Raw genomic sequence first — 17,869 nt, forward strand, 5'->3', positions numbered from 1 at the left:
CATTTTTAGGAAAATCCATATGCATAAGTTGAATTCTATTAATTCTTAATTATCTTATATTTTATTTTAATTTCAAACTATTATATTTTGTTTCTGTTTTTGTTTTCTTTCTGGTCAATTTTCTCCAACTTATCTTTTGAAAATTTTAATAAATCTATTGTATTAATTATTATATTTTTAATTTCAAGAAGTCCTTTATTGTTATCTGACACTTTTTTTATATATAATACATAATATTTCTACTGGAGATTTAACAACTTCTAATAGTATTCTGAGTTCCTTGCTAATAGTATTCCATCTTGAAGAGAATGTCTCCATGCATTCCAACTAAGAAGACTCTCAGGACGACATTTCTCCTTCTCTTTTAAAATGAAAAGTCCTGAACTCTTATGGCAATTTATAAGGGTTAGAAAAACATCTAAGTCCTATTAATTTAATGTGTAAATATTTTCTATTATAATTTTATGCAGATTTTGAAAATATTTACAAGAAAATGTTTATCACCTGAATCTTGCATTTTGGGGACATGGAATGTGATTTCTTTTTCTTTTTACCATTTTTACTATATTATTACTGAAGTGTACTTGGCACACTATGTTACATTAGTTTCAAGTGTACAACATAGTGATTTGGAAAATCTATGTTATGTTAACTCACGACACGTGTAACTACCATTTGTCAACATGCAATTCTATTACAATACCACTGACTCTATTCTCTATGCTATACCTTTCATCACTGTGACTTATTTACTCCATAATTGAAAGCCACTTCCTCCCACTCCCCTTCACTCCTTTTTACCCATCCTCCACTCACCTTCTTTCTAGCAACAACCAGGATTTTTTTCCGTATTTGTGGGTCTCTTTCTGTTTTTTTTTCTTTGTTTTGTTTCTAGATTTCACATATAAGTGAAACTATATGGTATTTTTTTCTTTTACTGTCTGATTTATTTCGCTTAGCATAATATCCTCTAGGTCTATTAATATTGTTTCAAATGACAAAATATCATCCTTTTTATGGCTAAGTAATATCTCATTGTATCTATATACCATATCTTCTTTATCCATTTATTTATTGATGGACACTTACATTGCTTCAAATCTTGGTATTATAAATAATGCTGTAACAAACATAGGACAAGGGGTGTACATAGTTTTTTGAATTAGCAGTTTTGTTTACATTGGGTGAATACACAGTAGTGGAATTACTGTATCACATGTTATCTCTATTCTTAACGTTTTGAGAAACTTCCATACTTTTCCACAGTAGCTGTACCAGCTTACCTACCCACGAGAAGTGAACAAAATCCCTATTTCTTCTAATTCTCACCAACACTGGTTATCTCCTGTCTTCTCGATTATTGCCATTCTGACAGGTTTAAGGTAGTATCTCATTACGATTTTTATTTGCATGTCATTGATGATTAGTGATGTTGAGAAGCTTTTCATGTGTTAGCCATCTGTATATTTCTTTGGAAAAAAATGGCTATTCAGGTTCTCAGCTTAATTGTAATTAGATTCTTTCTTTTAGTGTTGAGTTTTATAGCTTCTTACAAATTTTATATACTAACCTCTTACTGTATATATTATTTGTAAATATCTTCTCCCATTCTGTAGGTTGACTTTTAGTTTCATTGATGGTTTCTTTGATGTGCAAAAGCTTTTTATTTCAGTGTAGTCCCAATATTTTATTTTTGTTTCTGTTTCCCTTGCCTGAAAAGACATCCTAGAAAAATGTTGTGAAGGTTGATGTTAGAGATCTTAAAGAAATTTAAGATCTTAGAGATGATCTTAGAAATTTAAGATGTTAGAGATTACTGCCTATATTTTCTTATAATAATATTATGAATTCAGGTCTAAAGTTTGTGTATTTGAGCCATTTTTAGTTAAGTTTTGGGGCACCTGGGTGGCTCAGTCAGTTGTGCATCTGACTTCAGCTCAGGTCATGACCTCACAGTCATGATCTCACAGTGGGTTTGGGCCCTGCATCGGGCTCTGTGCTGACAGCTCAGAGCCTGAAGTCTGCTTTGGATTCTGTGTCTCCCTCTCTCTATGCCCCTCCCCTGTTCATGCTCTGTCTTTCTCTGTCTCAAAAATAAATAAAAACATTAAAAAATTTAAAAAATTTGTGTACAATATAAGAAAATGGTCAAGTTACATTATTTTTCATGTAGCTGTCCAGTATTTCTACAACCATTTATTGAAGAAACTGTCATATTTTTATTACTTTTATTTTTTAACATTTATTTATTTAAGAGTGATAGAGACAGCATGAGCAGAGGGAGGGAAGAGAGAGAGGAAGACACAGAATCCAAAGCAGTCTCTGAGTGGTCAGCACAGAGCCTGATGCAGGGTTCAAACTCACAAACCAGGAGATCATGACCTGAGCCAAAGTCAGGCACTCAACCTACTGAGCCACCAAGGGGCCCCTTGAAGATATTTTCTTTACCCCATTGTATATTCTTGCTTACTTTTTCATATATTTATTGAACATATTTTCATGGGTTTATTTCTGGACTGTCCTTTTCTGCTCAATTAATCTATATGTCCATTTTTGTGTCAGGAATTTACTGTTTTGATTATTATAACTTTGTGGTATATCATGAAATCTGAGATTATAATACCTCACACTTATTCTTCTTTCTCAAGATTTCTTTGTATATTCAAACCACTCTTTGTATGAGTGGTTCCATACAAATTTTGAAATTATTTCTTATGGTACTGTGAAATGTTATCGGTGCTTTTATAAGAATTACATTGAATCTATAGATTGCATTAAATAGCATGGGCATTTTAACAATACACAATTTTCTAATCCGTTAGGATGGAATATTATTCCACTTGTTTGTGTTATCTTTAATTTCTTTCATCAATATTTTATAGTTTTGAGAATATACTTCTTTCACCTCCTTGGTTCAGTTTTTTCCTAGATATTATATTCTTGGTGCAGTTGTACATTAAACTGTTTTCTTAAATTCTCTTTTTGCTACTTCTTTATTAGTGTCTAGAACCTAACTTATTTCTGTTCATTAACCATATATCTTCCAAGTTTACTGATATATATATATATATATATATATATATATATACACACACATATATATATGTGTGTACACATATACACACATAAATATACACACACATATATATACACATATACCTTTAAAAGGTTTAAAAGAGACTATTGTTCATAGTGTATTCCCAATCCTACTTATGTACCTGTTGATAAATATATGTTGTTTCCACTTACCTTCCTTTGCTCACATTTTTCCTTTTCTTTTTTTTTTTTTTTTTTTTTTTTCAATGTTTTTTTTTTTTATTTATTTTTGGGACAGAGAGAGACAGAGCATGAAAGGGGGAGGGGCAGAGAGAGAGGGAGACACAGAATCGGAAACAGGCTCCAGGCTCTGAGCCATCAGCCCAGAGCCCGATGCGGGGCTCGAACTCACGGACCGCGAGATCGTGACCTGGCTGAAGTCGGAGGCTTAACCGACTGCGCCACCCAGGCGCCCCCCTTTTCTTTTTTGTCTTAAGCTCATGCTTGATTAGTTGGTCATGTGTTATTTTTTTTCCTTTTTTCCTCTTCTCCCCCCATGCTGTTTAACGTATTTTTTTTTATGTTTTTAAGGTTTATTTATTTTTGAGACGAGAGAGAGACAGAGTGCAATTGGGGTAGGGGCAGAGACAGAGGGAGACACAGAATCCAAAGCATGCTGCAGGCTCCGAGCTGTCAACACAGAGCTCAATGTGGGGCTGAAACCCACAAATCGTGAGATCATGCTCATGAGGCTGAAGGTGGACGCTGAACTGACTGTGCCACATACGTGTTCCCCGCACCATGCTCGTTTTTAATGGTTTACCCCTACCCTAATTTGTCCTTGCAGAAACTATTTCTTTAGTGTCTGTCCTTTTAGTACATCATTTCTGTCAACTCCATTGTCAACATATTGGTTATGGAATTCTACTGTGTGTGGTTTCCATCCATGACTCATCGCCCCACAAGGTTTATTATTCTTTTTTTCTCTTTCTTGGAAGGAGCTGAGCTAAATGTTTTTGTAATGTTTGTATTTCTCTTGGAAAGGGAGGGAGAGAGAGAAAGAATGAACAAGTGCTAGTTGTTGTGATCTGAAAATATGCAAGGTATGATCTCAGTCCTTTTATATCTGTGGAGGGCTGTTTCGTGACCCAGGATGTCACTTATATTGGAGAATGTTCTATGTGCACTTAAGAGTATGTGCATTCTACTGCAGTTGGATGAAAAGATCTCAAGATATTGGTGTTGATACTCATGTATATAAATGTATATATTAGGCCAATATATATCTATGTATATCTGAATACATCTGGTCCAATGACACATTGGATGTGTGTGTCCTTACTGATTTTCTGCCTTGACGATCCACCTATTGCCATGAGTGGAGTCTTAAATTCGTCTACAATCATGGTATTTTAGTGTATACATTTAATCATGTTTGTGATTAATCGATTCATATGTGTGGGCATTTCACTTTGGGGGCATAAACATTTGCAATTGTTAGCTCCTCTTGATGGATAGACCCCTTAATTATGATCCAATGCCCTTCTGAATCTGTTACTACAGCCTTTGGTTTAAAATCTAGTCTTTCTGGTGGAAGTGTGGCAACTCCAGCTTTCTTTTGACTTCTAGTAGCATGGTAGGTGGTTCCCCATACCTTCCCTTTGAATCTGGAAGTGTCCTGGGGTCTAAAATCAGTGTCTTGTTGATGACATATAGATGGATCTTGTTCTTTGGTTTTGTTTTTGTGTTTTATCCATTGTGATTCCCTGTGTCTTTTGATTGGGGCATTGAGTCCATTCACATTCAGAGTGATTAGTTAAAGATATGGATTTAGTGTCATTGTGTTATCTGAAGGTTTCATGCTTTTGGTGAGGCCTCTGGTCCTTTGTAGTGTCTGCTGCTTTCCACTCACAGAGTCGCCCCATAGGATCTTCTGCAGGGCTGCTTTACTGGTCATGAGCTCCATTAGGTTTTGTTTGTCTTGGAAAGCCTTTCTCTCTCTTTCTATTCTAAATGGTAGCCTTGCTGGGGAAAGGATTCTTTGCTGCATATGTTCCCATTCAGCACATTGACCATTTCCTACCCTTCCCTTCTGCCCTGCCAAGTTTCTTTGGACAGGTCTGCTGCTACCCTTATGTGTCTTCCCTTGTTGATTAAGACCCGTTTGTCCCTAGATGCTTTCAGAATTCTCTCTTTATCTTTTTATTTTTCTGGTTTTGCTATGACATGTCACTGTGTTGACCTGGTTTTGGTGACTTGGAAGGGAATTCTGTGTGCTGCCAGGACTTGGATGCCTGTTGCCTTCCCCAGATGAGAGCATCTCTCAGCTATAAGTTGTTCAAATAAACCTTCTGCCCCTTTCCCTCACTCTTCTTCTTCTGGGACTCCTAGGATGTGGCTAATATTTCATCTCACCGAATCACTTAGGTCTCTAATACCTGCCTCGTGGTCTAGTAATTTCTTTCTTTCCTTTCTCTGCTTCATCTTTGTCCACAATTGTATCTTCCGTTTCACTGATTCTGTCTGCTGCTTCTCCCATCCTTGCTGTCACTGCATCTAGTTTATTTTGTATCTCGTTTACACCATTTCATTTTCAGCATTCATCTTGACGATTCCTTAGGTCCTTGATCTCCGAAGCAGTAGATTGTCTTCTGTCTTCTATGCTTGATTTCAAGCGCAACTATGCGTCTTATGAGTGTTATTCCAAAAACGTGCTCAGATATATTTTTCTGTCTCTTTTGAGCACTTCTCTGGCTGTCCTTTCTTCCCGGAATTCTTTTTGAGGAGAATTCTTCCATTCGTCGCTTTGGCTAGATTCCTGCCCTTTATGTGTGTGTGTGTGTGTGTGTGTGTGTGTGTGTGTGTGTGTTTATAATATTTTCTTTTTTTTTAATTTTTTTAAAGTTTATTTATTTTTGAGACAGAGAGAGACAGAGCATGAACAGGGGAGGGGCAGAGAGAGAGGGAGACACAGAATCTGAAACAGGCTCCAGGCTCGGAGTGGTCAGCACAGAGCCCGACGCAGGGCTTGAACTCACGGACCATGAGATCATGACCTGAGCTGAAGTCGGCCACTTAACTGACTGAGCCACCCAGGCACCTCTACCCTTTATGTGTTTTAATAGCTTGTTCTGTGTGCCACACCTGCGAGTACTACTATATTAAAAAGAGCTCCAACATTGTCCAGGGCCTGGCAGTTGAACAAATGGTTTTGGAATGTGTTGTGTGCACTCCTTTGGTGCATCTTTGGCTGCTTTTCTGGTTACTTGGAGTGGTCCTTTGGGTCTTCCACCAGGTGTGCTTTGATTTGTTTGTTGAAGTAATCTTGGAAAAAAGGAGAAGAGGGTGGTGAAGAATCCTTAGCCCAAACAAAGAGAGAAATGACTGGAGTTCAAAAAAAGACCAGGCAGTGACTCAAAGGAGCTATAGGGATTAATCCAGAAAGAGAGGGAAGAAAATGAAGAAGGACATCTGGAAAAGTATAGAGAAAATGCCCGATCCAACAAACAAACAAACAACCATACCAGAAGAACAAAGTGAAAATATAAATATATATAAATAGCTTTGATTCACAGTCCAACCGAGACTACTAGGCTGATTCCAAAGGGAGAAGAGGAAAGAGGAGAGTAGAAAGAGAAAAAAGGGAAAAGAGAAGAAAGAGAAAGCAAAGGAAAGAAAAGATGGGCGCCTGGGTGGCTCAGTTGGTGAAGCGTCCAACTCTTGAATTTGGCTCAGGTCATGTTTCGCTGTAAGTGGGCTTGTAACCCCCATCAGGCTCTGCAGTGAGAGTGTGGATCTTGCTCGGATTCTTTCTCTCTCCCTCTCTCTGCACCTCTCCTGCTTGATCACTCACTTTCTCAAAACGAAGAAATAAACATTAAAAAAGAGAAGAAACGATAAAAATAATAATAATTCAAATGAAAACAAAGATAGAAAAGCAGAGGAGAGTTGTCTACTGGTGCGTGGGACAGGTGGTTGTGCTGGTCTAGGGGAGGGGCTGTCTGGTCCCATCAGTGTCAGTCTCACTCCCATAGAGAAGCAGTTACGAGGCACAGAGAGCCAGGGTTCGGTGTAATGGGCCTGCCTCCACTGAGGCTCACTGTCCATTCCCTGAAGCCCCACGATGTTGGTCATGGGGAGAGAAATGGCAACACCCCAATCTCTCCTGCCCACACGAGGTGTCTCAAAACTCACTGTTTACACCGTCCTCACAGAATATCCTGGGTGGCCGGCTTGCCTTGCTGCACAGTCTCCCGTGCTCCCAGAGCACTGAGCTGGGATTCAAAACCCTATAGTTTCCCACTTTTCTCAAACATGGTTTTGGAGTAGCACCACTCTGCCCAGTTGACAAAGGGCCTCTGGCTCGTGCCTGCAGGATCTTTTTCCCTTGGGCCGGGCAATATCTCCCCTTTCCAACATACTCTAGGTGTTCTCTCCCAGTGTTGACCTGAGAGCCTAGGGGCGGCTCCCTCCCCACCAGGCATGGGAGGTGGCAGCTCTTTTCTAGAGAAAGTCTGGAAACCTTGAAAATTCTGTTTTTTAGCTTCTAAGGCTGTTTTGCAAAGTAGAATTGGCTCTCTGGTCCTCTCCTTGGTGTGTGGTCTGGACAGGTTTTCTCATATCCAAATGCACTTCCCACAGCCTCTCTCTCTATCTTCCTTTCATTTCTCCACCAAAGGGATTCCCCCACTCCATGCCTGTGGGGACCATTTTACTTCTCCCAATCTGCATACACACCTCTGTCCCGCCAAGCTGTGTCTTTGCACCTGTGGAGATTTTTCTGTCCCTCTACAGCCTGTATTCCTGGTATTCCAAGTGTTGTGACCTCAATACTTCTGTGTTTGAGGGTCAAGGGAAATTCTGATCCCTCTCCTCTGCCATCTTTACTCCTCCCACCTCCTTTTACTTTCCTTTTCACAATTTCACACTTCTCTGTAGGTTTGCATTATTATATCAGTTTAATATGTTTTATAGATATTTATGATGGTCTTTTCTTACATGAAGTGTATTGATCTGAATTTTCTGTCTTTTTCTTTTTTAAAGTTTATTCATTTATTAATTGGAGAGAGAGACAAAGAGAGCACAAGTGGAGAGGGGCACAGAGACAGAGGGAGAGAGAGAAATTCCCAAGCAGACCCTGCACTGTCAGCGCAGAACCAGATGAGGGGTTTGAACCCATGAACTGCGAGATCATGACCTGTTCCAAAATCAAGAGTCAGGTGCTAACTGAAAGAAGCATTTAGGCGGCTCTAACATTTTCTTTGGTAGTCCCCTGGGTACTTTCAATTTAATATGCCTTAGTTTAAAGACATTGTTTCTGACCCTTTCCCTTTCCTCTTCCCTGACTCTTTGTAATCTGCTCTGTCATTCGTGTTCCCTAGCCTAATAAATAGCAGCCCTGGAACAGGAAACGTCCTGGACTCTGAACTTCCCTGAAATCACCGCATCCAGTCACTCACCACATTCGATATTTTGTACCTGCTTACCATTTTTCATATGTTATTCCTGTAATTCACTCGCTCACCTATAATTTTGCAGTACTCTTCTGGTTTTGCTTCCTTTACGTTCATCCTACATTGCTGCCAGAGTGACCTTTCTAAAATATACTTGTGATGATGTCACTCCTCTGCTTATTCATGCTTATTCAATGGATCCCCATTAACTGAAGGTGTAAATTCAGGTTCTAGCATAACAGTGCTCTATTTTTTTTTTGTTTCATCCTGATGTTCCAGTAAATCTCTCTATCTATCCCATTCCCAATAACTCTGTTCCAGTTTTGCCATATTGCATAGGTCTTGTCACTTACAATATTATTTCATACTTGATCCTTTAGCCATTATATAATGCCCTTCACACCCTCCCTGTGCACTTTGTCTGTCTTTTAAGATACAGCCCTATCTTCCCAACGTTTGCTCAGCTTCCCAAATGTAAGTGTTTTCTCCTTTGTGCGTTCACTGTACGTTATTCACTTCCCTTGCAGAACTAGTGGATGCTATTTTTTATGCCCTTACCTGTTTTCATGCATGTCTACTGCTACTAGCATATAGAACAGACTCTATCTTTTACTTATATTTCCAGCTCTTTCCCGAATCGTGGCTGTGACTTGACAGATACAGTATGTGCTTGTCTTTCTGAGTGGGTGAGTGCGTGACCAAATGAATTAATGTGATATTTTTCTGAAGTTGGTTTTTTGTTTTGTGCTGTTTTTCTAGGAAGGAACAGCAAAGTCAGCAATGGAAGCAAAGGAAGATGGTGTTGGTATTATTGAAAATGTGCCACCCGAGCAAACAGTTAATGACAGTTTGACTTCTGCTGGTGGAGTGCATTAAAATTACAGAAGTGGTAAGCTAGTGAATCTCTGTGAGTTGTTTTCCTATGACTAAATGATAGTATTAAAAAAATCTGGAAGTATGTAGATTCAAATATATTATCTTTTTATCATGAAGATATTTTTCTGTTGCTATCTTTCTTTAGAAGTATCCCAAGTACTACCCCTTTTTACTTATGGAAAATCTTGAACCCCCTGAACATCTTTTCTGCTATTTCTTTTATTTTATTGAAATATTCATGAATGGAGATAGACTTGTGTATGTGTTTAAAATTCATAGTAACATGTTTTCATTAATTTATCTGTGACCCTGTTCTGTAGATATCATGTCAGCATTAGAATTAGAAGAGGAAGATGTAGAATCACCTTCTCTTCCTGAGGTACTGTCTTCTTCTTATTTTTAAGTATAAGCATGGAGTGATGCTAAAACATCCAAGAGATGCTTCGACTTTGACCTTTGAATGATTAAAATAACATCACAGTCATACTTGTAGTAATATAAGTAAAGTAATGATGACCTATTCTAAGGTGACAACTCGGGAAGGAGGTAAAAAAAGTCCTGATCTCTTAGGCCCAGGCAGCTGATGCATAATGCTACAAGCACTGTATTTATAATCAAAGACATGCTAGCATCTTGGTTCCATCACTTCCTAGCTGTGGGATCTTGGAAAAACTTGTTTGAAGGTCAAAGACATCGTTCCTAAAAATGGCACCAATACCCACCTCTTGGTTATGTGTAATGAACAAATGTGGCAACGTTTTGTAACCTGTAAAGGGTGCTATAGAAATAGAAGACAATATGATCACAGTGGCTTTTAGTGACTTACTAAATATTGAGCATAGTTTTTTTTGGTGAATGTTTGTTTATTGTTCAGAGGGGGGTGGGGGCACAGAGGATCCGAAGCAGGCTCTGCACTGAGAGCAAGGAGCCCAATGCAGGGCTTGAACTCATGAAATGTGAGAACATGAGCTGAGCCAAAGTTGGGCGCCTAATCAACTAAATCACCCAGGCCCCCCAAGAATATTTGTTTTAAATGTGAAGATGTCTGAAGGCCAATAAAATGGCCGTAGCGTTCAGAAAAGAATGGGAAAGTAGGAATGGGTTTTTGATTTTCTAATTTGGCGCTATGTTAACTTCCGGTAATCTCTTAGTGGAGACATCATATAGGTATACAGTTGACCCTTGAACCAGGTGGATTTGGACTGTGGGAGTCCACTTACACACAGATATTTTTCAATAAATAGAGTACCATCGTGTAAATGTATTTTCTGTTAATTATGGTTTCTTTTTCTTTTAATTCTTTCTTTTGAGAGAGGGAGTGAGGACAGAGCAGGTGGGTAGGTGAGGGCAGGGTGAGAGAGAGAATCTTAAGCTGATTCACACTGCCAGCATATTTCTTTCTCTTTGATATTGATTGATTTGGCTGCTAATAATTTAAAGTTTTCCAATTGTCTAGTTATTAATCTTTAAAAAGTACTCAAATGTACTGTAGTGCTCGTTATAAGGGATCGTAAGCTAAATAGTTTTTAAGGTTTGTAACATTAAAAATCATCTAACTTATTTTTTGGTCGATTTAACATGTAATGAATTGTTTAGTTCCAAAAACTGACAAGCTTAAGTTTATGAGTTCATATTTTCCTCTGTCTTAGGCTAAGGCAAGTTAGTTTTCACTTCTTACAGGAAGTTACAATCCAGTGACTTGGGAACAGCTAAACATAGATGAAGAAAGTTAACAGTAAATTTGTAATTATTTTCTCATTTTTGTTTGTCCATACTTGATTACTTAAGGATAAGGTGTTTTTACAAACATGTATCCTGCCGGAAAAGACATGTGAAAATCAAAACAAGGAAATTAACCATCCGTTTTTGCAACTGCAGAGAATGACTCAAGGACCAGCAATGAATAAGGAATGTGATAGGGAGTATGATATATGTCTATATGTAAGACATGCTTCTATGCAAAACTTTGGAGGAAATGTGTATCAAATAAGGCATATTAGACTGGAAAAATAGCTTAAAACTCATCACCAGTGAGTGAAAGCTGAAGTTTGGTGAAATTTGTTAACAATACAGCATTCCTACTCATCTTGAAGAAGAACCACCATGGGGTCACTCTCAGGAGGAACCAACTGAAAGGAAATACCTTCGAATTGGACAAATACTGTACTTGATTGTGAGGAAGAAGATGCATTTGGAGTGTCTGTCTCGGTAGTATTTCAGGCATTTCCTGAACAAAAAGAGCCTAGTCTTGAAAATGTCATTCTCTCTCATTCTTACTCTGGGTCCCCAGAATATGCTTGCCAGTCATCTTCTAAGCTTTCTTTAAATGAAAGCAAATCATCCGGGACATATAAATCAAAACCACACTGAGATATCATCTCACACCAGTGAGAATGGCTAAATGACCAAATCAGGAGACTATGGATGCTGGGGAGGATGTGGAGAAACAAGAACCCTCTTGCACTGTTGGTGGGAATGCAAACTGGTGCAGCCACTCTGGAAAACAGTGTGGAGGTTCCTCAAAAAATGAAAGATAGATCTACCCTATGACCCAGCAGTAGCACTGCTAGGAATTTACCCAAGGGATACTGGAGTGCTGATGCGTAGGGGCACTTGTACCCCAATGTTTATAGCAGCACTTTCAACAATCACCAAATTTATGGAAAGAGTCTAAATGTCTATCACCCGACGAATGGATAAAGAAATTGTGTTTTATATACACAATGGAATACTACTTGGCCATGAGAAAGAATGAAATATGGCCTTTTGTAGCAACGTGGATGGAACTGGAGAGTGTGATGCTAAGTGAAATAAGTCATACAGGGAAAGACAGATACCATATGTTTTCACTCTTTTGTGGATCCTGAGAAACTTAACAAAAAACCATGGGGGAGGGGAAGTGAAAAAAAAAAAAAACCTTAGAGAGGGAGAGAGCCAAAACATAAGAGACTCTTACAAACTGAGAATAATTTGAGGATTGATGGGGGATGGGAGGGAGGGGAGGCTGAGTGATGGGCATTGAGGAGGGCACCTGTTGGGATGAACACTGGGTGTTGTATGGAAACCAATTTGACAATAAATTTCATATTAAAGAAAGAAAGAAAGTAAATCAGACTATGAAAATGAGAACAAACCAGACATTGAGCATCTTTTTAACAACAATGAGGATTTTTAAAATGATATAGAAAATAAAAAAGCAAGGAACCCACTAGTTACATTTAAAGTGAAAGAAGGCCAAGAGTTTGACATGCAAATGGCAAAAAAATATGGACCAAAATACCACCGATTGTAAATTAGACCTCAGTCTAGTGATTCAGAGAGCCTTTTTCATTTGTGGCTTGCCTGCTGCGATGTGATGAAGCACATGGTTCAAACAATAAGGCATGATATTTCTGATGTCACAAACACGAGAAAAGACAACCAGTACAAGACTTTTTTTCCAGAAGCCATTATATGCAGAGAATGGCAGTACTCCTAACTATAAAAGTACTGATTCTGAATTAGAAATTGTGAGTTCTTCTTCAGCATCTAGTTTTACAGCATCTGAAGTACATCTAAGTGAAGAATTACATCAAGATATGCAAAGGTTTAAGAATGAGATAGGCATGTCACAAGTAGAGTTCCTGTCTTTGGAAAGAGAGAAAGTTCAACTTCCAAAAGAGAAGGAGGTCTGCCTTGCTGTTACACTTGTTTTTTCTCTTTAGCAATTATCTGATCCATTCTGATTTTCCACTCAAGATAACAAGAGTGTGCATACAACGGAATTGTCTAAATAAGTAATTGTGTCTGGAAATAGATTATTTCTGCTATCTAACTAATAGGAGTTCAGGAAAACATTCTTATGATTTGTTTTCCTGAAAGTTTCTGTGTCAGGCTTCCAAGTAGTATATGAACTGGGAAACTAACTTAGCTATATAAGTACCATGTGACCTCACGAACCAGAATAACCATAAAGAAACTGCTTAAAAAACATAATAATCTCAAGGGTTTTTTTTTAATATATTGGCTTAAATATAAATTGCATTTCCATAAACAATAAAATGAGAAAGAAGCAGTAACTAAGAGAAGGAATATAAACACATATTCCCAGCTAAAGCAATCTATTTATTGCTTGAGTATCTGTCTGTAGACTCTGGGTCTAGGGTTCTTGCTTGTCTAGCAAGACAGCAGCGGGATACAGGATTACAATGGGAGAGACAGCTAATGTCCTGGAGAATACACAAGCCTGGATTAAGGGTCCTTGCTCTGTTTTTATTAGGATCAGAAGGCTTCCGAACATGGTGATGGATGTGCACAAAGAGACAATCAATCTGTGAACATGAACTCATGGGCATGAGGGAAAGGGGGTTTCAAGATATAGGGTGTTAGGTGTTAGGGTCAATATAAAACAAAATCCTGGTGCCTGGCAGATGGTTGTTAACAGCTGACCTGAAGCAGCTTCTCTGTTTATCTTAGCTAGTCTAGGGGAGAAGACAGATGCTACCTCAGGATCCACAAGGCACCTCTCTTTTGCTAATTAGCTCCTCTCTGGGCATCTTCACCCTGCAGCCTACAGCCTATAGCCCTATTTACCTGTTTACCTCATTTGGTCCTTCCTTCCTGTGAAAGCAGCTTTCTGCTATAGTACTAAATTGGGGAGTGTGTCCTCCTGAATATCTAATCTTGTTTACCTCTCACACCTTGGTCTTGGAGCTTTTGCCCCACCCTCTCTATACCTAGATGCCTAATATTGTTTACCCAAACTTGGGTGTGAGCATCCTATGGCTTTGTAATTTTCTATGCCTGGTTAACCCATCAGTGCAGGCTCAGGGAATTCCTAAGCTTATTGCCCACAAATATAGGCAGTCTTGTCTGCTTTACTCATAATCTTGGAACTTAGAATTTAAACATGACCCCTTTGAGGTATGCTTAATAACAGCTATTTGTGTTATCACCCCTTTTTTTCACATTTTTTAATCTTATTCTCAGATGTTTCTGTTGAGTCAAACCTTCACTTTATGTTCAATAGAGTATGATACCTTTTGGCCTGTATGATTTTTACCATGTAGGTAGCATAAACCTTCAGCAAACCTTCAGTATTTAACTCCAAGGGAGAAAACTGAGTTTTGAGATGTGTGGACTTTAGAAATAGACAAAATCTAGAGGTACCCTCCTTTAAAAAAATAAGTAGCTAATCTCCTCGTCCCCTATCAAGGTATTAATTTACTGTGCCAAAGTCACACTTTTCATGCATCTGACTAATTTAATGAATTTGTGGTCATTTCTCTGATTCAGCATTCAAGAATTGTATCGTCTCTTTTGGTGCCACAAAATGCTAGCTAATGCCACTTTAGGAACTTGGGACAAATCATTTAACCTTTTTGAGTTTTACTCGCATTATCAGTAGCAAATGGGATTAAAGGTGATCATTACTTTTATACCCTCTCCCTATAAAATTTTATGGTTATTGAATGTGAGATTCGGAGAGCATTACTAATTACCCAGAATTCCACCCTAACGTCCATTTCACTTTGTTCCTTTTGGGTTGTGGCAGACTTTGGTTCATAAATTTTAGGGGACACTGTGACTTATTTTGAGAACCTTAGGATCCAAAAGAAAAGAATTTTAAAAGGCAGTCAGGGAAAGTATAGCTCCGTGCAGAAAGAGGAAAGCTTCCTGGTTTTGTTACTGGAGCACCTCCATGTCACATGTTTTAAATCTGGCAGTTGTGTTAAACCCAGGTGGTAAGGATAGAAAAGGACAAATTTTGTCTCTTGTCTTTTTATTTCTTTGTATCTCTTGGTCAGATGGGGTGGGGGTGGGTGGGGAATTCTCAGTAGCAAAGTGTGGATATGAATAAGAGTACAAAATTAAGAAAGCCCTTTTAGAAATTTTGGTAACTTCTGCTTTTTTTTAAATTCCAACAGAAATGAAGCCGAGTTTATAAAAATTACAATTACTTGTAATGATAAAGTAGACACAAAATATTTTCCTCCATTGAATTTATGACAAACTAAGTGTCAACTGATAAAGTTAATGAAAAAAATTTCTTTTTATTGACTAAAGTAACAATTACCTTTAGTATCAAGTTCCATTAAAGGTTGAAGAAAAAAAGAAGCACAGAGGAAGTGACATGGAAGTATCAGAAAACATACATGATGCTGCTGCTGCTGGATTAATTCCACAAAGACAGAATGGAAAAACTGATAACCATCAATTGCCTATTACAGAAAATAAAGATTCTGATAGGTAAGCCTATAGCAATATTTAAATAGTAGGTAATTGTTATTTTCCTATGCAACAAACTTTTCTAGTTTGAGCTAATGTTCATGATGAACAAATTTTGTATTTTTCGTGGAGATATTTCATCCTACGTGCTAATGAGAAAAATGTAAATACCAATGAGATACCATTTTTTGCAGTCATAGTGATAAATATTTTATTTAAAAAAATAACCAAAGTTAGGAAATGTGAGGAAAATGACATTCTTAGACCCTGTGGCTGGATGGAATTGGTAACTCCTTTCTGAAAGGTGATTTAACAGTGTATTTCAAAATTTCAAATATGTCGGGTGGCTCAGTAGGTTAAGCGTCCAACTTCGGCTCAGGTCATGATCTTGCTCTTCATGAGCTTGAGCCTTGCGTCAGGCCCTGTGCTAACAGCTCAGAGCCTGGAGCCTGCTTCAGATTCTGTGTCTCCCTCTTTCTCTGCCCCTCCCCTGCTTGTGCTCTGTCTCTGTCACTGTCAAAAATAAATAATATAATGTGAGAAAAATATTTCAGGTAGGTTATCCCTTTATTCCAATGGTTTCATTGCCAGGACTGAGTCCTTCTGAAATACGTGACTTCTATAAGTAAGCGCGTGCACCTGCACGTGCAAACACACACACACACACACACACACATACTATAAGGGCATTTATTATATATTATTACATATTCAAAATAGGACAGATATATTAAGGTTACTTATATAAATATGTTACATGTATGTGAATGATATTTATCATAGCATTCTCATATCAAACATTTGGAGATAGTCTAAATGTTTATTGACTTATTTTGAGAGACAGACAGAGAATGTGCACACTCGGGAGCCCAAGCATCGAGGGGGAGCAGAGACAGAGAGGGAGAGAGAGAGAATCCCAAGCAGACTCCATGTTAACAGTGCAGAGGCCAACACAGGGCTCAATCTCATGACCACAAGATCATGACCTGAGCCAACATCAACAGTCAGATGCTCACCAGACTGAGCCACCTAGGTGCCCCAGAGATAGGCTAAATATCCATTCATTAATATGGAAGTAAAGTTTCACTTCTATAAAGTAATGGGGCATGTGACCATTTTAAAAAATGAACCTAGGTCTATGTGTACTGATGGTTTAACAAAGTATATTTAAAGCATTTGGTTTGGTTTGATGTCATGTCTTATGCACATTTTGTTAGAATACTTTTAATATCTACTGAATTGCAAACGGAAGTTCCCTGCTACACTGGCAGTCTACCAACAAAATTGCTAGTTATTAGATTTTTGGCTTTGTTTCCCAGTGCATGAGTGCTCCAATGTTGGACCCTCAACTTAATCTGAATATTGTCAAGAGGATTCATGTGGCAACATGTCTCATATTCTATATAAACATTTCATGACCCCTGTGCTATAAACCAAGATGCTGATAATGCAATGAATCGTTTTTATAAAGGTACCTTGTTTGCATGCCATTATCCTGCCTTTGTAGAGAATATATTTCAACATGAACCACACTAAATTTTTCAACAGTGCCTTTATGTTATACCATTTGTGACAATTCAGTTTACAAAGTAGGACTATTTTCTGCATTCCCAACCCCTTTTACTTCTGTGTATAAAATTTTAATATGACTAATTACTTTGGATAGTATAAAATTTCCTAGAGTTGGGTGACTTTTTAAAAATATTTGTTTATTTTGAGAGAGAGAGATAGAGCGAGCATGAACACATGAGTGGGGGAGGAGCAAAGAGAGAGAGAGAGAGAGAGAGAATCCCAAGGAGGCTCCATGCTGTCAGTGCAGAACTCGATGCTAGAGAACATAGAGATCATGACTTGAGCCTAAATCAAGGGTTGGATGTTTCATGGACTGGGCCACCCAGGTGCCCTTAGAGTTCAATAATTTTTATCAAGCACGAAATACTGCCCTTGAAACTTAGTTTTTCTGTGGTCTTTCTAAGCATGAGAAAAATGGTAATCAGCTTATATAATATCATATATCTAGAAAAATTTTAAGGAGTCTTCTCAGTGTATAATTTTGTGAGTTATTTAGTACCTTAGTCTGGTATTTCAAAAAAGCAAAAAAAAAAAAAACTACTGTTACATATATGCAATTTTTAAGACTTCCAAATATTACAAAAATACTACCTAATCATTATGTAACAATTGAAAACTACAGCAATAATAGAAAATTAGATCAACCATGACCATTCCACTTAGCTATGAAATCCTTCAAGAGCCTTCTTCACTCTTTGATCCTGATTTCCCTCCCTCCCATCCAC

At 38.0% G+C, this 17,869-nt stretch overlaps 1 protein-coding gene across 1 annotated transcript in view; it reads left to right on the plus strand.

Annotated features, from left to right (window-relative positions):
* The first annotated feature begins 9,187 nt into the window (after positions 1–9,187).
* Positions 9,188–17,869, plus strand: part of LOC132676933 (ankyrin repeat domain-containing protein 26-like) — a 73,869-nt gene continuing 65,187 nt past the window's right edge. Inside the window, 3 exon segments of the mRNA XM_081795671.1 lie at positions 9,188–9,378; positions 9,686–9,744; positions 15,427–15,593. Coding sequence (XP_081651797.1) covers positions 9,691–9,744; positions 15,427–15,593 — 221 coding nt within the window. The 5' untranslated portion in view covers positions 9,188–9,378; positions 9,686–9,690.

The sequence above is a fragment of the Panthera onca genome, chromosome A1 (genome assembly GCF_046562875.1).
Source record: "Panthera onca isolate mPanOnc1 chromosome A1, mPanOnc1 haplotype 2, whole genome shotgun sequence".
In the NCBI taxonomy this organism is placed as follows: Eukaryota; Metazoa; Chordata; class Mammalia; order Carnivora; family Felidae; genus Panthera; species Panthera onca.